The sequence below is a fragment of the Oratosquilla oratoria genome, chromosome 3 (genome assembly GCF_046742065.1).
Source record: "Oratosquilla oratoria isolate Oo_2021 chromosome 3, ASM4674206v1, whole genome shotgun sequence".
In the NCBI taxonomy this organism is placed as follows: domain Eukaryota; kingdom Metazoa; phylum Arthropoda; class Malacostraca; order Stomatopoda; family Squillidae; genus Oratosquilla; species Oratosquilla oratoria.
In genome coordinates this window covers 81,300,711-81,323,095 of record NC_134779.1, presented here as the reverse complement: position 1 = coordinate 81,323,095, position 22,385 = coordinate 81,300,711, and the positions used below count along the sequence as shown (strand labels likewise).

Here is a 22,385-nt window from a genome sequence, read left to right as displayed (position 1 = left end):
AACAACAATTAATTTATCTCCCACTTTTCTTTTTCTTTAACCATCTCCATTCCCCAACCCATTACCTTTGCATTTATCTCTTGCACCACCCCATCCATGTATGAATTGAACAGCCAAGGCAACATAACACATCCCAGGTGAAATCCCACTTTTATATCCATCCACTTAATCTCTATTTCTAATTCTAACACAGGCTCTACTACTCTTGTAAAAACTCTTGGGTGCTTTTAAAAGCTTTCCTCTTATCCCATATATCTGTGCTACCTCCCACAGTGCCTTTCTGTCTACCCTATCATAAGCCTTTTCCAAAAACCATCCTTACCTCTTCCTAATGTTTTCTCACATATCTGCCTTACCACAAATATCTGAGCCACGCAACCCCTACCTGTCCCAAACCCACACTGTTCCTCACCAATTACTCCCTCTGTTCCTCTCCTAATCCTCTCAATCAAAACCCTCAAAGCCTTCCCAACTACACTTAACAAACTGATCCCTCTGAAATTACTACATTCACACTTCTCCCCTTTCCCCTTTTAAAGTGGAACTATATATGCACTCCTCCAGTCCTCTGGCATTCTACCCTCTTTTAAACAAATATTAAACAACCTCAACAGCCAGTCCACCATCACTGTACCCCCCTTTTTCAGACACTCCGCATGACAACCATCTAACCCAGGTGCCTTACCTGCTCTCATTATTTTAATAACTGTTTTCACCTCATCATTTCTTATTTCTTCTCTTCATCCTTGGGCACCCCCTCATGTTCACTTCTTCCACTTCTGCATTCCACACCTTTTACTAATCTTTCTTCACTCATTATTTTCATGTGTCCAAACCACTCCCAATACTATTTCATCGACCCTATTTCCTAACTCCTTTTCCAAACCTGTTCTCCTCCTCACCTCCTTGTTTCTTACTCTATCCAGCCTAGTATCCCCTATCATACTTCTCATGCACCTCATCTCAAACACTATACACGAGTTCAAGAATAAACTGGATGTGGGGAGATACGAAAACGGGTCACAATAAGCATAGCTCCCGTCCCGTAAAATACAACTAGGTAAATACATTCAAACTCTTCCTCCCTTCCTCTCTTATGTTCCATGTTTCTGTCCCATACAGTGCTGTCAGCACAATCACTCCTTCATACAGTCTCTTGGCATCCATTCTCAAATGTCTATTTCTCATTACACTTTTAATCCCTCAAGGCATTTACTTGCTTCTCTTAAATGACATTCTACCTCAACCTCCACTCCTCCCTTTCCTGCCACATTCACATCCAAGTATCTAAAAGTATCCATTTCCTCTAGTCTCTCTCCCTTAACACTCACTTCCATTCTGCTGCCACTTTCTCCCCTTGTACATCTCATCATCTTATCTTTACCCACATTTATCTTCGACTTCACACACCTTCCCAAACTCTGTCACTAACTTCCTCAATCTCTCCTCTGATCCTGCTATAAATACAGTGTCATCAGCAAACAACAGCTGGCTTATCTCCCACTTTTCTCCATTTTCTTTAACCATCTCTAATCCCTGACCCACTACTCTTGCATTTACCTCTCACAGCACTCCATCCATGTATAAATTGAACAGCCAAGGCAACATAATATATCCCTGACAAAGTTCCACTCCAACCTCAAACCACTCACTGTCTCCATTTCTGATTCTAACACAAGCTCTACTACTCTTGTACTTTTGAGTGCTCTTAAAGCTTTCCTCCTATCCCATACATCTGCAATACCTACCACAGTGGCTTCCTGTCTACCCTAGGCATTTTAGAGTACATACATATATCAATGTTCTCCTTTACAAGGCAGGTAACCAAAAAACAAAGGCCTAAAATCCACTCCCACCCATTCCATGTCTACATACTCCACTCACATTCACCCCCTCCTTCCCTTTTATCTTGGCTACTCCTAGATAATAGGTCATCCCTGCATCTCACCCACTGCCCTGGGTCAGAAGTAGTGCCGCAAGACACAGCACATCCACAGCAAGGCCGCTTCATTAAATCGGCGACCCACCCTCTCCGTCCCCCCATGCATAAAAAGAGAAGAGAGGGAGAAATCCCTTCGGGCTGCATCAAATTTTGCTCACATATACTACCTCATACCCCATCCCCCTGCCCATTCCACCTCATGCATCACATCATCATCCATATACAACCATTCTCCATTCACCCCTGTCTTCTGTCCTCTCCCGTCCTTCCTCAACAGACATTCCCTTCTTCCCCAAAGCCCCCTTCACCCCATCCATCCACCTCATCCTAGGACGTCCCCTCATGTTCACTCCCTCCACATCTGCCTTCCATACCTCTTTTACTAGTCTTTCTTCACTTATTCTTTCTGTGTCCAAACCATCCTAATACTCTTTCATCAACCCTATCTCCCAACTCCCTTTCCACCCTTGTTCTCCTCCTCACCTCCTCATTTCCCACTCTATCTAGCCTAGTAACCCCCATCATACTTCTCAGACACCTCATCTCAAACACATTCAAACTCCTCCTCTCTTCCTCTCTTATGTTCCATGTTTCTGCCCCATACAGTGCTGTTGGCACAATCACTCCTTCATATAGTCTCCTCTTAGCATCCATTCCCAAATGTCTATTCCTCATTACACTCTTCAATCCACCAAGGCATTTACTTGCTTCTCTCAATCTACATTCTACCTCCACCTTTTCCTGCCACATTTACACCCAAATATCTAAAACTATCCACTTCCTCCAGTCTCTCTCCCTTTATGCTCACTTCCAGTCTACTGCCACTTTCACCCCTTGTGCATCTCATCACCTTACTTTTACCCACATTTATCTTTAGCTTCCTTCTATCACATACTCTCCCAAACTCTGTCACCAACTTCCTCAATCCCTCCTCCGATCCTGCCACAAGCGCAGTGTCGTCCGCAAACAACAGCTGGCTCACCTCCCACTTTTCTCCATTTTCTTTAACCATCTCCAATCCCTGACCCACTACCCTTGCATTTACCTCTCGCACTACCCCATCCATGTATAAGTTGAACAGCCTGGGCGACATAACACATCCTTGACGAAGTCCCACCTTTACCTCAAACCACTCACTCTCTCCATTTCTAACCCTGACACAAGCTCTACTACTCTCATAAAAACTCTTGACAGCTCCTAGAAGCTTTCCTCCTATCCCATATATCTGCATAACCTCCCACAGTGTCTTTCTGTCTACCCTATCGTAGGCCTTTTCCAGATCCATAAAAGCCCAAAAAACATCCTTCCCCTTTCCTATAGCCTTCTCACAGATCTGTCTTACCACAAAAATCTGATCTACACAACCTCTACCCATCCTAAATCCACACTGTTCCTCACCAATTACTCCCTCTGTTCCTCTCCTAATCCTTTCAATCAAGATCCTCCCATAAGCCTTCCCAACTACACTTAACAAGCTAATCCCTCTGAAACTACCACATTCACACTTGTCCCCTTTTCCCTTGTAAAGTGGAACTAGACAGGCACTCCTCCAGTCCTCCGGCACTCTACCCTCTCTCCAGCAAACATTAATATAACTAGGTAAATACAAAAATCTGATCCATGCAACCCTTACCTATCCTAAATCCACACTGTTCCTCACTAATTACTCCCTCTCCTAATCCTTTCAATCAAAACCCTCCCATAAGCCTTCCCAACTACACTTAACAAACTGATCCCTCCAAAACTATTACAGTCACCCTTGTCCCATTTTCCCTTGTAAAGTGGAATTATACAGGCACTCCTTTAGTCCTCCGGCACTCTACCCTCTCTTAAACAAACATTAAATAACCTCACCAGCCAGCCCACCATCACTTTTCCTCCTTTTTTTTTTTTTTTTTTTAGATAATCTGCATGACACCCATCCAACCCAGGGTGCCTTACTACTGTCATCATCTTAACAACTACCTTCACCTCAATTTTCCTTACTTCTCCATTTCCCTCAATCATCACTCTCATTTTCTTAGCGCTTCCCATCGCAACTACCTTTCCCTCCCTATCCTCCTTCACATTTAGCAACTCCCAAAAATATTCTGCCCATTTTCCTCTTAATACCTTCTCTGCCATTATCATCTACCTGCACCTTTTACCCTTTCTTCTCTACTTGATTCGCCTCCTCTTCCTCTCTTAACCCCTTCCATACGGTGCCGCACACGTAGGCGTCATGGACTTGGATCTCGGTGGCAGCAGCCAATGCCAGCCGTACGACGTGTCGTAATAATACTCGCATCATAAAATATAGTCACCGCTTATATCGATCGTTCTCTCTTCACCCGTGAATTTTGATAACCATAGAAAATGCGATTACAAAAGAATTAGAAAGAATGTCATTATGGAGGGGCGACTACAATAAATATAATCAAGACGCCGATATGGCAGCCTCGCGAATACACTCGCTCCCCATGACGCCTACGTGTGCGGCACCGTATGGAAGGGGTTAATTTCTTTCCACGCATCTTTCTATTACTTTCAATATTTTCTGTCATAATCTTACTCCATTTCACATATGCTCTCCTCTTTGCCTCCTTTATCTTATATTTTACTTCTCTTCTCTTTTCTTTGTAATTCTCATATGATTCTCTCTTCCTATTTTGTAACCAACCTCCAAAAGCTTGTTTCTTCTCTTTTACAACCTTTGCTTCTGCATCCCACCACTCACTACCCTTCATTCTATTTCCTCCAAATCTCCTTGTTCCACACACCATCTTTGCACACCTTGTGACTTCCTCCTTGAACCATCCCCATTCTTCCTCCACTCCTAGGTCTACTCTATCCTTCACTACATCCCACTCCTCTCTCAGCTTCTTCTTGTACTCCTTCTCCTTTTCTTCATCATTTAAGCAGTTCACTTTAAGCCCCTACCTTCTGTCCTTTTCCTCTTTCTCCATCTATCCTCCACTCTCAACTTACCTTCTACCAAAAAATTGTCTGAGATTCCCACACTCTCTCCCCTTAGAACATGTACATCTAAAACTCTTCCTACTATACTCCTGGTTCCTACTACATAGTCCATTAATGCTCTATCTACCACCTTTCCATCCACCACCCTCTTCCATGTGTACTTATGTTTGACTTTCTTCATAAACACTGTATTTGCTATCACCTCTCTAGACCCATCTCCACTACGATTTTCTGCCAGAACTCCACACTTACCAACCACTCTTTCTATTGGTTCATTTCCTACCCTAGAATTAAGGTCTCCCAATACCACTATACTGACATTTCTCCCTAATTCCTCTATGCACTCATTTAAATCTATCCAAAAAGCCTTCCTTTCCTCTGCACTCTTCTCACTACCAGGCCCATATGCACTTACAAAAACTCACATCTCCATTCCCAGTTTCACCTTCATCCACATTAGCCTTGAAGAAACCTTCTTCCACTCCACTACACGTTTACCTATCTCTTCACTTTCTAGTATAGCCACTCCTTCTCTCTCTTATCCTCTATTCATTCTTGAGATCCTCCTATCTATACTCCCAAACTCAAACATGCCCCTCCCTTTCAACTTAGTTTCACTCAATGCCAACACATCCATCTTTCTTCTCAGAAACATACTGCCTATCTCTTCCCTTTTACTCTCATCTGTACCACATCCATGCACATTAAAAGAACCAAACATTACGGTACTAGTCAGAAAACTCCTCCCAGACCCTCTTATGCCTTTACTTTTTTTTAGGAATGTCCCCTTTGGGGCTACAGAGAGAAGGATGCATAGTCCTATCCTATGTGTTTTTGTCGCCTCATACGACTCAAGTGGAAAGACTTGGTGGCAGTATTCTTACCCCCCCCCCTCTGGGTTCGGCAAAATGAGAAAATGAATATTTAATTCAGAGAAATGGTACAGGACAGTAACAAGATTGGGGTGACAGCATAACAGAGTGACAGTCACAGTATAATAAAGTATCATCATTTCTCTATGAATAGAGATTTCCTCTATCACAGACAAAATGTGTGGCTCTGGTCCATAGGGGCACCCTATATAGACCCTAAAGTATCAGCTGCATGGTACTTAGCAACTTTTAATCCCACAATAACCTGCAGTCAATACCCCAGACAAGGTTAGAATACTAATGCTTAATTTTTCTGCTTGCTTATTTCTTTAACAGCCAAAAGTGGATACCTTGTGTACAAATCTGTACCTTATGGAAGCATCAGTGAAGTCTTACCCTACCTATCACGAAGGGCAAATGAGAACCGAGCTGTAATGAAAGGCGCCCGCAGGGAGAGACAACTTATTTCAAGGGAGCTTCTTAGAAGACTTAGTTTCAGAAAGTGATAGTTACAACCACTCTACAATTATTATTGTTATTAATTGTAAGTGATATATGAGGAAAATAGGTAACTACTGTCTGCATCCACAGGGAGGTACTCAATAAATGGAACTCAAAACAATAGATACTGTAAAGTATCCTACATATGTTTAAATATTCTAATTATGACATAGCCTGAAAATAAGTCATACTATTCCTAATTAAATGGAAAAGGAAAATCAAATACATGTCAAAATTATATTGTGTATTAACACCTGAATGTACCTTTACATATGAACATCAGTCATTTAAAACACAGTCTGGGTCAGTTGGTCTCTGTTCTCACTTGTACCTCGTATCCCTAGGCCTGTGCGGTTTGCAGTCAGTCCCCCCTTTGGGACGGCCGCCACCCAACTCAAGTATGAAAAATATTGAGACAATTTTTTTTCCCTGAAAACAAATCAGTAATACAGACCTTAATATTAAGAACAATAAACATGGTTTTGTACATTGTTTACTGATGCATGTCTCCAGTGATAACCTTTCATATATCCACATATTTCTTTAATTGGGACCGATGACAGGTACTTGCATGTGGTGGTCCTGCATGATGGAGAGCAAAGCTGTCCATTTACAAAACTAAATCGGTCCCCTCACCTTGAGGGCCTGATTCTTGCTCTCTGGACTGGGCCCAAGATCTCTCTCTCTCAATCTACTTCACCTATATTTCTTACACCTTTTCAAACACAGAGATCTCACAACCATTGACTGTTCCCCTTCTACCAATTTCAGTCAGTGATATAAACAGTCCCACACTAATACAATACTGACAAAAATCTAAAATTTCATCCCATAGAAATCTGTGGGAGGAAGAAGTACTATCAGATGTGGGACAGAGAGTTTCCATTTAGTAAAACTCGATGCAACATTATTTTTTTAATTAAAATTCTAATAACAAAGAACACACATTTATACACCAGATGTTACTTCACCTAGGACATGTACACAGTGATACTAAAATATACCTTCAAATAGAAAAGATTCATAAATGTAAAAACCTTACTTCCCTGACACTCTATATAATTGCATACTGGGCGTAGAGAAGCTCCCGAATCTTGTAATAATCCTCACTGATAGGACCTTCAATAGCAATGTGTCCAGCCTCTTGCTGAAAATAAGAGAACAATATGAAGGAAAGAGAAGGATATATTTCTATTAGGAAATATTAGAACTCAACATCATCTGTGGGGGATAAACAATAAAACTTAGGGAATCATGTGCAGTCTTGTGAGCTATAATCCAGATATATGCCACACCAGAGACAACAAAATTGTTGTTGTTCCCTAGACTATCTGGGCGAGCAGTCCCATCTCCCTGAGGAATGACATGGCTGGAATACAGTTATCCCACAAATCCTTTATAGAGTGCATACTGCGTTGATGGCATCTGTGATTGTGTACAATGCAGTCAAAGGATTACAAAGGATTACAAAGGCGGAGCATGCCAACAGGAGACCTTTTGATCCATATCTAGGTCGGATGCGAAAAAAAAAATCATATTAATAATAAAATAATAAATAAAAACTATGATAATGTAAATAACAAATAAAATACATAAATAAATGCATAGGTATAGTTAAATAATAAACAAACAGGTAAATAGTAAATAATAATAAATTGACATATAACTAATAATAAATAAAAATCAGACAGACAAATGATAACAAAACAAAAACAAATAATATAAGATAAATTATAATCATTACAGCATCTTACTTAGGTATTTATCTAAATGATTCTTAAAGCTTTGAACTGAACTACATTGCACTACCTGTGCAGGAAGTTTATTCCATTCATTAACTACACGGTTGGCAAAGTTGTTTCTACCTACTTCCAAATTGAATCTATTTCCGGAGAGTTTAAGACCATTGTTTCTTGTCTGATTCTCATTCAATGTAAAAATTTGGTCACTTTTGATGTTGTCAATTCCCTTTAGAATTTTAACCCCTTCCATACGGTGCCGCACACGTAGGCGTCATGGGGAGCGAGTGTATTCGCGAGGCTGCCATATCGGCGTCTTGATTATATTTATTGTAGTCGCCCCTCCATAATGACATTCTTTCTAATTCTTTTGTAATCGCATTTTCTATGGTTATCAAAATTCACGGGTGAAGAGAGAACGATCGATACAAGCGGTGACTATATTTTATGATGCGAGTATTATTACGACACGTCGTACGGCTGGCATTGGCTGCTGCCACCGAGATCTAAGTCCATGACGCCTACGTGTGCGGCACCGTATGGAAGGGGTTAAAGACCTGTATCAAGTCACCTCTGAGTCTACGCTTTTTTAGGGAAAACAGATTCATATGTTTTAGTCGATTTTCATATGATTTATTTTTTATATTTGGAATCAGTTTTGTGGCTCGCCGTTGTACTCTTTCCAATCTGTCAATGTCTTTAATGAGATTCGGTGACCATACGGAAACAGCATATTCCAAATGTGGACGAACTAACGATTTATATAGCTTGTTAATGAGTGATGGACTTTTGAAATCAAAAGATCGCGCAATCAGTCCTAGAATCTTATTCCCTTTCTCAGAGGCTGAAATACACTGCTTGGATGATTTGAGGTAGTTACTGATAATTACGCCGAGATCTTTTTCACTATCCACTTTTGTTAACGAATTTCCAAATAACTTGTAATCGTACTTACTGTTATTTTTACCTATGTGCATTACCTTGCATTTACTTGTGTTAAATTTCATTAGCCACTTTTCAGACCATTGCTGTAATTGATCTAAATCTTCTTGAATATCTAATTGGTTTGAGTGATCATTTGCCACTCCGCACAGTTTTGTATCATCAGCAAATTTGGAAACAGTAGATTTTAGTCCATGGTCTATATCATTTATATATACTATGAATAGAAGTGGCCCAAGAACGGAACCCTGAGGAACTCCACTTGCAACACTTTTCCATTCAGAAGTTTTTCCATTTAAAACAACTCTCTGTTTTCGATCATTCAACCAATTACTAGTCCAACCTAATAGGCTACCACTTATTCCATGCAAAGCTAATTTAGTAAGTAGTCTTTCGTGTGGGACGGTATCAAAAGCTTTTGCAAAGTCTAGATATACTAAATCTATATTGTTTCTTTTGTCATAATTCGAGATAACTGTGTTGTAGAATTCGAGTAAGGTAGTCACGCAAGAACGTTTCCGTCTGAAACCATGCTGGCTATCATTTATCAAACGGTTACTTTCTAAATGATGTTCGATAGCATCTCTGATGATAGTTTCCATTATTTTTCCTACGATTGAAGTCAAACTTATAGGCCTATAGTTATTTGGTTTCTTTTTGTCACCTCTTTTGAATATGGGAGTAACGTTAGCTAGCTTCCATTCTCTTGGGACATCTCCGGATATGATGGATTTCTTGAAAATAATTTCTAATGGAACAACAATCTCATTTTTCATTTCCTTTAAGATTCTTGGATGCCAACCGTCAGGCCCTGGTGTTTTATTAACTTTGAGTTTGTCTATACACCTTTTAATTTTTTCTTTTGTTATATTTACCGTACCGAGTAAGTTTACCCTAGACTTTTCACAGGTTTCAGTTTGGAATTCACCTTGAGGTGTTTCGTTTACGAATACCGAGCTAAAATAATTGTTTAAGATATTACACATTCCTTCATTTGAATATTCAGTCCTCCATAATGTATTGTATAGTATGGGATGATGTGTTGCAAACTGGACAGTTATCAGTACAAAATGTTTGTCATTACTAGGAACCCTATGAATAGACATTCTGAGGTAGTTATCAAACTCTATCTGGCTTTAGTTAGAACCATCTTTGACTATGCAGTACATTTTTTCTCTCCATCCTATAGAATGGATATCAATTCACTAGAATCAGTACAGAGGGGAATGACTAAAATGATACATGGGCTCAGGAAAGATGTAGAGTACATGTGATCTAATAGAGGTGTTCAAGTGGATCAAGGGCTTTAACAAGAGTGATGCAAACAAGGTATATTAAAACAACAGGGCAAAACTTGCAGTAATGGATTCAAATTGGACAAATTCAGATATAAGAAGGAAATAGGCAAGAACTGGTTTACCAACAGAGCAGTCAAAGAATGGAATGGACTTTGTAACTTCACAGTAAGCAAAACTAAAGGTTGTTTTATGAAAAGGTTAGACAATTTTATGATAGGTGGTACTGGACTTGGAACTGCCTAGTGTAGGCCTTATGGTCTCTTGCAGTCTCCTTCACTCTTATGTTCTTATATACACTATTTCAGTACAGGCCTTACCATCTCTTAAATGAAATCTTCTGGTAATTACATACACCAAGGGCTTTTTCCCACTTACAAGGGAAGTAGCCAAAGTTAAAGGCATAAATCCACTCCCATCCATTTCATCCCCACATACTCTACTCCCATTCACTACCCCTCCCTCCCTCTTTTCTTGGCTCCTTCTAGATGACAAGTCATCCCTGAATCTCGTCCAATGCCCTGGGTCAGAAGCAATGCAACATGACAGCCCATCCACAGCAAGGCTGCTTCATTTAATTGGCAACTCCCTCTCCATCCCTTCATGCAGAAAAAGAGAATATGGGGAGAAATCTCTTCGGGCTTCGTCAAAATATCATTCACAGATACTCCATCACCCCCCATACACACCCTTTCCCTTCCATGCATCACAGCACCATACATACACAATCACCTTCTACTCACCCCTGTCTTCTGTCTTTTCCCTTCCTTCCACAACAGACATCCCCTTCTTTCCCAATGCTCCCTTTACCCCATCCATCCATCTCATCCTTGGTCACTCCCTCATGTTCACTCCATCCACCTCTGTCTTCTACACTGCTTTAACTAATCTTTCTTCACTCATTTTTTCCATGTGTCCTAACCATCCTAATACTCTTTCATCAACCCTATCTCCCAACTCCTTTTCTGCCCCTGCTCTCCTCCTCATTTCTCATTCTATCTAGCCTAGTAACCACTACCATACTTCATCTCAACACATTTAAACTCTTTCTCTCTTATGTTCCATGTTTCTGCCCCATACAGTGCTATTGGCACAATCACCCCTTCATGCACTCTCCTCTTAGCATTCATTCCCAAATGTCTATTTCTCATTACACTTTTCAATCCCCCCCAAGGCATTTACTTGCTTCTCTCAATCTACATTCTACCTCCACATCCACTCCTCCCTTTCCCACCACATTTGCATCCAAGTATCTAAAACTATCCACTTCCTCCAGCTTCTCTCCCTTAATACTCACTTCCACCCTCTCCCCTTGTAGATCAGAGGAGGGATTGAGGAAGTTAGTGACAGAGTTTGGGAGGGTGTGCAAAAGAAGGAAGTTAAAGTAGGTAAAAATAAGGTGATGAGATGTACAAGGGGAGAAAGCAGCAGCAGACTGGAAGTGAGCATTAAGGGAGAGAGACTGGAGGAAGTGGATAGTTTTAGATAATTGGGTGCAAATGTGGCAGGAAAGGGGGGAGTGGAGGTAGAATGTAGATTGAGAGAAGCAAGTAAATGCCTTGGAGGATTAAAAAGTGTAATAAGAATAAGACATTTGGGAATGGATGTTAAGAGGAGATTGTATGAAGGTGTGATGGTGCTGACAGCACTGTATGGGGCAGAAACATGGAACATAAGAGAGGAGTATGAATCTGTTTGAGATGAGGTGCTTGAGAAATTAGCTAGGGGTTACTAGGCTGGATAGAGTGAAAAATGAGGAGGTGAGGAGGAGAGTGGGGGGAGTTGGGAGATAGGGTTGATGAAAGAGTATTGAGATGGTTTGGACACATGGAAAGAATGAGTGAAGAAAGATTAGTAAAAGAGGTGTGGAAGGAGTGAACATGAGGGGTCGACCTAGGATGAGATGGATGGATGAGGTAAAAGGGGCATTGGGAAAGAGAGGAATGTCTGTTGAGGAAGGGAGAGGACAGAAGATAGGGGTGAATGGAGAAAGGTATGGATGATGCTGTGATGCATGAGGTGGAATGGGTGGGGGATGGGGGGTGAGGGAGTATGTATAAGAAATAAATTGACACAGCCCAAAGGCATTTCTCCCTGTCTTCTCCTTTTCTGCATGAGGGGACAGAGAGGGGGGGGTCGCCAAATTAATGAAGCGGCCTCGCTGTGGTTGTGCTCTGTCTTGCAGCACTGCTTCTGACCCAGGGCAGTGGACAGGATGCAGGGATGCACCCGTCATCCAGGAGGTGCCAAGATAAGAGGGAGGGAAGAGGGGAGTGGTTTCTATACCTTTGTCTTTTAGCTACCTCCCATGTAAGGGGGAAAAAGCCTTTGGTATACGTACATACATACAGACATATACCAAGGCTTTTTCCCCCTTACAAGGGAGGTAGCCAAAAAGGAAAAGGCATAAAACCATTCCCACCCATTCCATCCCTGAATACACTCCACACCCCTCCACCCTCCCTCTTATCTTAGCACCTCCTGGATGACGGGTCATCCCTGCACCTTGTCCACTGCCCTGGGTCACAAGCAGTGTCGCAAGACACAGCACATCCAAAGCAAGGCCGCTTCATTAAATTGGCGACCCCCCCTCTCCGTCCCCCCATGCATAAAAGGAGAAGACGGGGAGAATCCCTTTGGGCTGCGTCAAATTTTGCTCACATATACTACCTCATCCCCCATCACCCCGCCCATTCCACCTCATGCATCACATCATCCATATACAACCATTCTCTATTCACCCCTGTCTTCTGTCCTCTCCCGTCCTTCCTCAACAGACATTCCCCTCTTCCCCAAAGCCCCCTTCACCCCATCCATCTACCTCATCCTAGGACGTCCCCTCATGTTCACTCCCTCCACATCTGCCTTCCGTACCTCTTTTACTAGTCTTTCTTCACTCATTCTTTCCATGTTTCCAAACCATCCTAATACTCTTTCATCAGCCCTATCTCACAACTCCCTTTCCACCCCGTTCTTCTCCTTACCTCCTCATTTCTCTCTCTATCTATCCTAGTAACCCCCATCGTACTTCTCAGACACCTCATCTCAAACACATTCAAACTCCTTCTCTCTTCCTCTCTTATGTTCCATGTTTCTGCCCCATACAGTGCTTGGCACAATTACTCCTTCATACAGTCTCCTCTTAGCATCCATTCCCAAATGTCTATTCCTCATTACACTCTTCAGTTCACCAAGGCATTTACTTGCTTCTCTCAATCTACATTCTACCTCCACCTTCACTCCACCTTTTCCTGCTACATTTGCACCCAAGTATCTAAAACTATCCACTTCCTCCCTTAACCCCTTCCATACGGTGCCACATACGTAGGCAGCATGAGGAGCAAGTGGATACGCGAGGCTGCCATATTGGCGTCTTGATTATATTTATTGTAGTTGCCCCTGCATAATTACATACTCTCTAAACTGTCTTTAATCACATTTTCTATGGTTATCAAAATTCACAGGTGAAAGAGAGAACGATCGATATAAGCAGTGACTATATTTTATGATGCGAGTATTATTACGACACGTCATACGGCTGGCAGCGGCTGCTGCCCGCGAGATTTAAGGCCCGTACTGAAGAGGTTAATGCTCACTTCCAGTCTACTGCCACTTTCACCCCTTGTACATCTCATCACCTTACTTTTACCCACATTTATCTTTAGCTTTCTTCTATCACATAATCTCCCAAACTCTGTCACCAACTTCCTCAATCCCTCCTCCAATCCTGCCACAAGCGCAGTGTTGTCCGCAAACAACAGCTGGCTCACCTCCCACTTTTCTCCATTTTCTTTAACCATGTCCAATCCCTTACCCACTACCCTTGCATTTACCTTTCGCACTACCCCATCCATGTATAAGTTGAACAGCCAGGGCGGCATAACGCATCCTTGACGAAGTCCCACCTTTACCTCAAACCACTCACTCTCTCCATTTCTAATCCTGACACAAGCTCTACTACTCTCATAAAAACTCTTGACAGCTCCTAGAAGCTTTCCTCCTATCCCATATATCTGCATAACCTCCCACAGTGCCTTTCTGTCTACCCTATCGTAAGCCTTTTCCAGATCCATCAAAGCCCAAAAAACATCCTTCCCCTTTCCTATAGCTTTCTCACATATCTGTCTTACCACAAAGATCTGATCTACACAACCTCTACCCGTCCTAAATCCACACTGTTCCTCACCAATTACTCCCTCTGTTCCTCTCCTAATCCTCTCAATCAAGATCCTTCCATAAGCCTTCCCAACTACATTTAACAACCTAATCCCTCTGAAACTACTACATTCACACTTGTCCTCTTTTCCCTTGTAAAGTGGAACTATACAGGCACTCCTCCAGTCCGGCACTCTACCCTCTCTCCAGCAAACATTAAATAACCTAACCAGCCAGTCCACCATCACTGTACCTCCTTTTTTTTTGACATTCTGCATGGCATCCATCCAGACCAGGTGCCTTACCTGCTTTCATCATCTTAACAACTGCCTTCACTTCATCCTTCCTTATTTCTCCTCCATTTTCCTCACTCATCACTCTCATTTTCTTAGCATTTCCCACTGTAACTATCTTTACCTCCCTATCCTCCTTCACACTTAGCAACTCCCTAAAATATTCTGTAATGTAATGTATATGTAATATATATATATATATATATATATATATATAAAATGGTACACCAAGGTACACAAAACAAAAGGAAAAGAAAATGGAATGGATTAATCTCAGGATTGAGTGACCTAAGTTATTACCTGTCAGAAGAAAAACCTGACATAATGGGAATTGTGGAGATTAAATTAAGGGGTTCAATACCACTAAATAGTGTTGGACATGGGTTATATATTTATTGCATTAAAAACAGAAATGAGAAACAGGGACAGAGGAATCATGTTTTTGGCCAAGAGAATCTTAAATGTGAGAGTTATAGAGGGTAAAAACAGTGTGGAAATGATCATGATAAATGTTGAAAACAGCAACATGAAAAGTAGAAAGTTCATGATGATTTATATCCCCCAAAAACAGGTGCTTGGAAACAGGGCAAGCATGCAAATATGTTAGAATATACAAAGCATTCATTAAATGGGATGCTGAAGGATGGAGGCAACCTGGTACTTATGGGTGATTTTAACTGCAAAGAAATCTGCTGGGAAGAGATGACAGTGAAAGGTGGAGAAGATCTATGGGGAAATGTATTACTTGACATGATTAGATTTAATATTTATAACAGAACCTAAAATTGTGGATAAAATTGAGTACAAGACACCATTTGGAAAAAGTGATCACATACCAATAGCGGTTGAACTAATGGAGGAAATATAGAGAGAAATGAGAAATACAGAAAAGGAAGACTGATGTACAACAAAATGTACTTTGGGAAACTTAAAAAATTCTTTCAAAATGCAAACTGGGAAAACTTTTTCAAAGAGACACAAGTGGAAGAGAAATGGATGATATTAATGAAAATTTATATTGAAGAATTGAATAAATACATACCAAGAAAGAAACAGGGAAAGGTGTACATTAAGTGCTGGCTCAACTGAAGATGCAGTAAAGTGAAAGAAGAGATAAAGCTTTGAAAAGATGGAAAAATAAGTAAAAAATACTGGACAAGTGGCAAATATATACCAACCATAGAAATGAATACGTAGAAGTACGCAGAGAGGAAAAAGAAACTATGAAAAAGATATCAGAAAAATATAAAAATCAACCCAAACTATTCTATAGATGTGAATGGTAAACTTAAAAATAAACAGGAAATGGTGAAACAACACCATGGAAAAATTGAATATACAGAAAATTTTGAAATGGCTGAAGTCATGAACAGCCACTCCAAGTCGGTTTTCACTAGAGAAAAATTACAGCAATGGGATGAGGGAATTGAAGTATGATCATCCCCCATGAGGGAAATAACATTAACACAAAAAGAAATAATGGATCAATTAATGAACCTTGATGTAAGGGAATCACACGACCCAGAAGGAATTGCGGATTGGATACTAAAAGAATGTAAAAAAGAATTAATGGACAAAATTATACTAAAGGACTGGAAACATGCTAATATTGTACCAATATATAAAGAAGGAAACAAAGAAGAACCAACAAATTACAGACTGGTCTCCCTTATAAGCACTGTAGCCAAAATTTGTGAAAAAATGATCAAGAAATGATGGACAAAACATCTGGAAGAAAACAATATAATAAACCCAAAACAATTTGGATTCAGACAGGGAAGATCATGCTCTACAAATTTAATCTGTTTCTACTCAAGACTAATAGATATAATACAAGAAAGGGATAGATGAGTTAATTGTGCTTTCCTAAACTTACAAAAGCCTTCAACAAAGTACCACACAAACAATTATTTTAGAAAAAATGGAAAACATAGGAGGAACATAAGGTAAATTACTAAATTGTAGAATTTCTTGCATGGCAGAAAAATGAGAGTAGTGCTCAGAGAAAAAAATTCAACTTGGGAGGAGGTGAATAGTGGAGTTCCACAAAGATCGGTATTGCTCCAATAATGTTTGCTTTTTATATGAATGACATGGATGAAGATGTGGATTGTTACATGAGCTTCTTTGCAGATGATGCTAATTTACTAAGGAAAGATTATATTGAAACAGATTGTGAATCACTACTGAGGGACCTAAACAAGGTTTGGAAATGGAGCCAAAAATGGGAAGTAGACTTCAACATAAAGAAATGTAGCATAATGGAGTTCAGAAAAAGTAAAACAAGAATATCAGGACAATATACAATTGGAACAAACTAAGTAAAGAAAGTGGTGTCTGAAAAAGACCTGGGAGTAATTATCTCAAATGACATGTCCCCTAATAAACATACATACATATACCAAGGCTTTCTCCCCCTTACCAGGGAGGTAGCCAAAAAGGACAAGGCATAAAATCATTCCCACCCATTCCATCCCCGAAAACACTCCACACCCCTCCACCCTCACACCCCTCCACCCTCCCTCCCATCTTAGCACCTCCTAGATGACGGGTCATCCCTGCACCCTGTCCACTGCCCTGTGTCAGAAGCAGTGTCGCAGGACACAGCACATCCACAGCAAGGCCGCTTCATTAAATCGGCGACCCCACCCTCTCCGTCCCCCCATATAAAGGAGAGGACGGGGAGAAATCCCTTCGGGCTGCGTCAAAATATTTGCTCACACACACTACCTCAACCCCCATTCCCCCGTCCCCCTAATAAACAGATATACAAAATTGTCGGAGAATCTTACAACTTGCTACGATCAATAAAGGTGGCTTTTACCTAGTTAGATGAAGAAATGGTTAAAAAAAAATACTAGTCACACTAATAAGGCCTAGACTGGAGTATGCTGTTACACTATGGTCACCTAGTACCAAAAAGAATATAAAGAAAATTGAACAAATCCAGAGAACAGCCACAAAAATGCCCCCAACACTCTCAAATCTGTCATGTGAGAGACTGGCTAAACTGTAATTACCGACTTTAGAACAAAGAAGACAAAAGAGGCAACATGCTGACCCTTTACAGAATCATGAAAGGCACAGAAATCCTTGATAGAGAGGACTTATCAAATTGGGATAGGAGAAATACAAGGAGACATGATAAGAAACTCAAAGAATATAATTATAGAAGAGACTTAAAAAAATAAATAAATGAAAAAATAATAAATATAAAAAATCCACACAGAGTGGTGGATATCTGGAACAAACTGGATAAAACAATAGTGTGTGCAAAAACTGTACATGAATTTAAGAGCAAACTAGACACTGAGATACAAAGATGGGACACCATAAGCATAGCTCCCCTTCCCATAAGATACAACTTGGTAAATACATACATATATCAATCAAAATAATACCAGAGAATACCAGCACTGCTTTTTACTATGATTATGCCAAGTTCTTAATTCTCACTTTTCTTAATGCAATTATTTCTGAGGCACACTAAAAATTACCAATTATACTCTGATAAGATTATATACACATTATCATTAATATTCTTCTTATTACTACTGTTACAGCCTAGTAACCCCAGTCTGAGAAGTATGATAGGAGTTACTAGGCTAGATAGAGTGAGAAATGAGAAGGTGAGGAGGAAAACGGGGGTGGAAAGGGAGTTGGGATAGGGTTGATGAAAGAGTATTGGGATGGTTTGGACACATGGAAAGAATGAGTGAAGAAAGATTTGTAAAAGAGGTGTGGAAGGCAGAGGTGGAAGGACTGAACATGAGGGGTCGACCTAGGATGAGATGGATGGATGGGGTAAAAAGGGCTTTGGGAAAGAGGGGAATGTCTGTGGAGGACAGAAGATCGGGGTGAATGGAGAATGATTGTATATGGATGATGCTGTGATGCATGAGGTGGAATGGGTGGGGGAGGTGAGGGAGTGTGTGAGAAATAATTTGATGCAGCCCAAAGGGATTTCTCCCCCATCTTCTCCTTTTCTGCATGGCGGGACAGAGAGGGGGGGATTACCGATTTAATGAAGCAGCCTTGCTGTGGATATGCTGTGTCTTGCGACACTACTTCTGACCCAGGGCGGTGGGCAAGGTGCAGGGATGACCCGTCATCCAGGAGGTGCTCAGATGAGAGGGAGGGTGGGAGGGGTGTGGAGTGTATTTTGGGATGAAATGGGTGGGAATGATTTTATGTCTTGCCCTTTTTGGCTACCTCCCTTGAATGGGGGAAAAAGCCTTGGTATATGTACGTATGTATGTATGTTTTTTAGCTACCTCCCTTATACGGGTGAAAAAAGCCTTTGGTATATGTATGTATGTACTACTGTTCCTGAGGCCTATCATAATATGACAATTATAATTTGTCTACCTATCCATATAACAAAAGATTTCTTCCCTCTTATAAGGGAGGTAACCAACCAAGGCATTCACCCACCCTCCCCCTATCCAACACCTACATCACATAAAAAATCCTAGTCTTTTCAATTTTTTCTCATGACTGCACTTCCCATCTGAGACAAAGTGATCTTCCCTATCAATTTTGTCCACTATTTTCAGTACAATTATATGCAAACTATCATGAAAACTTGTACCTCCTAATGCTACAATAGGATGCCTCCACAAAACAATCTGATATGATTATACACAAACTGTCACTAATACTTACTCTTCTTAGTGCTACTGTTCCTGAGGCACACCAAAGAATTCCGGCATTGAATTCTGACATGATTCCTGCCCGACTCAATACTTGCTTGAAATCTGACAACCTCACATCATTAATGAAGACAGGGTTGTGCAATAACATCTGTTTGAAATAAAAGAGTAAAAGCATATTTTCTGACAGTGAATAAAATCTATTGCATGATTCAGTGCAACTAAAAAATTACTACCAACTTACCTCAACATCTTCAATAACGTCCAGAAGTGGTATGTCATCATTTCTTTGTGTTTCACTGGATATAACTGTAAATGGATTGTTTAGTATCAGTTAATTAGTACACATAATAAAACTTCTTGCAATATCTTCCAATATCTTTATCTTCACATTGTAGAAAAAAAAATCAGTTTCATCCGAGTCTTGATAAATATATATATATATATATTCTTCCATTCCCTGCCACATATCTATCTATCATACCTTACAAGGGAGGTACCCAAGTTAAACAGCATGTATTTAATCACACCCATTACACTCCCCTCCACCACCCTATCCTCCCTCTCATCTTAGCTCCTTGCAGATGATGGGTCATCTCTGTATCCCACCCACTACCCTGGGTCAGAAGAAATGCAGCAAGACACGGGACATCCACAGCAAGGCCATTTCACTTAATCAGTGACCCCCCCTCTCCATCCCCTCATGCAGGAAAAGAGATGGTGAGAAATCCCTTCTTTCTTCACTCGTTCTTTTAATGTCTCCAAACCACCCCAATATTCTTTTATTAGCCCTATGTGCCATCTCCTTTCCCACCCCAGCTCTCCTCCTCACTTCCTTGTTTCTCACTCTATCCAACCACTACCAAACTTCTCAGACATACATCTCAAACACATTTAAACTTCTCTCTGCCTCTCCTAAATTCCAAGTCTTTGCCCCATAGTGTTGTCAGCACAATCATCCCTTCATATAATCTCCTCTTTACATTGCAGATATAAAGGATAGGAGGAAAGCTGTTAAGAGCAGTCAAGAGTTTTTATGAGAGTAATAAAAGAGGAGTGGAGGTGGAGGTAGAATGTAGATTGAGAGAAGCAAATATCAATGTTTCTATAACAGAAATCTCCCATGATCACAATGTTTTTGTACTGGGATGCCCTGCAAATTTCATGAATCAGGGGATCAGTCTGCTCAATGCTAAGGTTAGGTCTATATAGGATGCCAATAATAAGTTTATTATTTTTGCCTATAATATCCACACAAATGGATTCTGTACTCTCTCAAATTCTTGATAATATAGTTTATCATATTTCTAACGAAAAGTGCTACTCCTCCCTCACTCCTGCCAACCCTGTCCTTGTGAAAAAACTTATATCCTTCTTTTTCAATTTCTGGAAGGATATGTCTATCAGACATATTGATCAAGGATTCTTGTAACAGCTACGATCTCAAATCTCTCTATGCATGCTTTACCTTACAGTAAATAAATTTTATTTATAATGCTTCTGCTATTTGTATAATAAACTTTTTGTTTATCCTTCCTCCACCTGATTTGGTGGGTCTTTTCACAGTCCCTCTACGAGCTGTTTCTATTGCCTAAACTATATTCCGACCCCCCGCCCCCACCCCACCCCCGACTCCCACATAATCTATCCCAAAAAAAACCTGCAGGACGCCTACTTCTCGCTCAAGGGGAGGGAGGGAGGGAGGGAGGGAGGGAGAGGGAGAGAGAGAGAGAGAGAGAGAGAGAGAGAGAGAGAGAGAGAGAGAGAGAGAGAGAGAGAGAGAGAGAGAGAGAGAGAGAGAGAGAGAGAGAGAGAGAGAGAGAGAGAGAGAGAGAGAGAGAGAGAGAGAGAGAGAGAGAGAGAGAGAGAGAGAGAGAGAGAGAGAGAGAGAGAGAGAGAGAGAGAGAGAGAGAGAGAGAGAGAGAGAGGGGGGGGGGGTCACTGATTTAATGAAGCGGCCTTGCTGTGGATGTGCTGTGTCTTGCAACACTGCTTCTGACCCAGGGCAGTGGGCAAGATGCAGGGATGACCTGTCCTCCAGGGGGTGGCAAGATAAGAGGGAGTGGAGTATGTTGTGGATGGAATGGGTGGGAGTGGCTACCTCCCTTGTAAGGGGGAAAAAGCCTTTGGTTGTATGTATGCAATTCATTGCAATAGCCCTGGAATGCCACATGCCTCCAACTCTACACCTCAGAAGGATTCCACATACAACAGAAATCCCTCCCTTATTCCTTATCTTATCAAGAGCATCCTGGAACCATGCAAACAATTCCTCACTCCCAAACTTACCTATGTCATTCCCCCCAGCACTCAAGTAAATGATGGGTTTCACATCAAACAGGAAATAGTGAAACTATGCCATGGGAATATGGAATACACAGAAGATACAGAAATGGCTGAAGTCATGAGCAAACACTTCAAGTTTGTTTTCATTAGAGAAAATGTACAACATCGGGATGAAGGGAGAGAAGTGAAATCCACCCCCACGAGGAAAATAATAATAACACAGAAAGAAATAATGAATCAAACAATGAACCTTGATGTCAGGAAATTGCACAGCCCAGATGGAATAGCAAACTGGATATTAGAAGAATGTAAAGAGAACTAACAGACAAAATATATAACATAGTAAGTTGCTCACTCAAGGAAATATACCAGAAGACTGGAAAAATGCTTATATTGTACCAATTTGTAAAGAAGGAAATAAGGAGGACCCAACAAATAACAGACAAGTTTCCCTTACAAGCATGGTAGCCAAAATCTATGAAAAAGTTATAAAAAGTAGATTGATAAAACATCTGGAGGAGAACAATATACTAAATCTGAGACAATTCAGATTTAGACAGGGAAGATCATGTACCACAAATTGTATCTGTTTTTACTCAAAATCACTAGATATAATACAGGAAAGGGACAGATGGGCTGATTGTGCTTTCCTAGATCTATAAAAAGGTTTTGATAAAGTCCCACACAAAAAACTATTAAGAAAAATGGAAACCATAGGAGATACAAGGATGGAGGACTTTTTGCATGGAA

The 22,385-nt window shown here is 40.7% G+C and overlaps 2 protein-coding genes across 4 annotated transcripts in view; one reads left to right on the top strand and one right to left on the bottom strand.

Annotated features, from left to right (window-relative positions):
• LOC143024166 (hydroxyproline dehydrogenase-like) overlaps positions 1-6,411 on the top strand; it is a 70,122-nt gene extending 63,711 nt beyond the window's left edge. For both annotated transcript variants that reach the window (XM_076182970.1, XM_076182968.1), the window contains one exon: positions 6,109-6,411. In XM_076182970.1, the coding sequence (XP_076039085.1) occupies positions 6,109-6,160 (52 nt within the window). In that variant the 3' untranslated portion in view covers positions 6,161-6,411. The remainder of the gene's footprint in view (positions 1-6,108) is intronic.
• Positions 6,412-6,502: 91 nt separating this feature from the next.
• The window catches only part of Cpsf100 (cleavage and polyadenylation specificity factor subunit 2), a 156,693-nt gene continuing 140,810 nt past the window's right edge, over positions 6,503-22,385 (bottom strand). For both annotated transcript variants that reach the window (XM_076182966.1, XM_076182967.1), the window contains 3 exons: positions 19,594-19,658; positions 19,363-19,500; positions 6,503-7,420 (listed from right to left, as the gene is read on the bottom strand). In XM_076182966.1, coding sequence (XP_076039081.1) covers positions 7,328-7,420; positions 19,363-19,500; positions 19,594-19,658 — 296 coding nt within the window. In that variant the 3' untranslated portion in view covers positions 6,503-7,327. The remainder of the gene's footprint in view (positions 7,421-19,362; positions 19,501-19,593; positions 19,659-22,385) is intronic.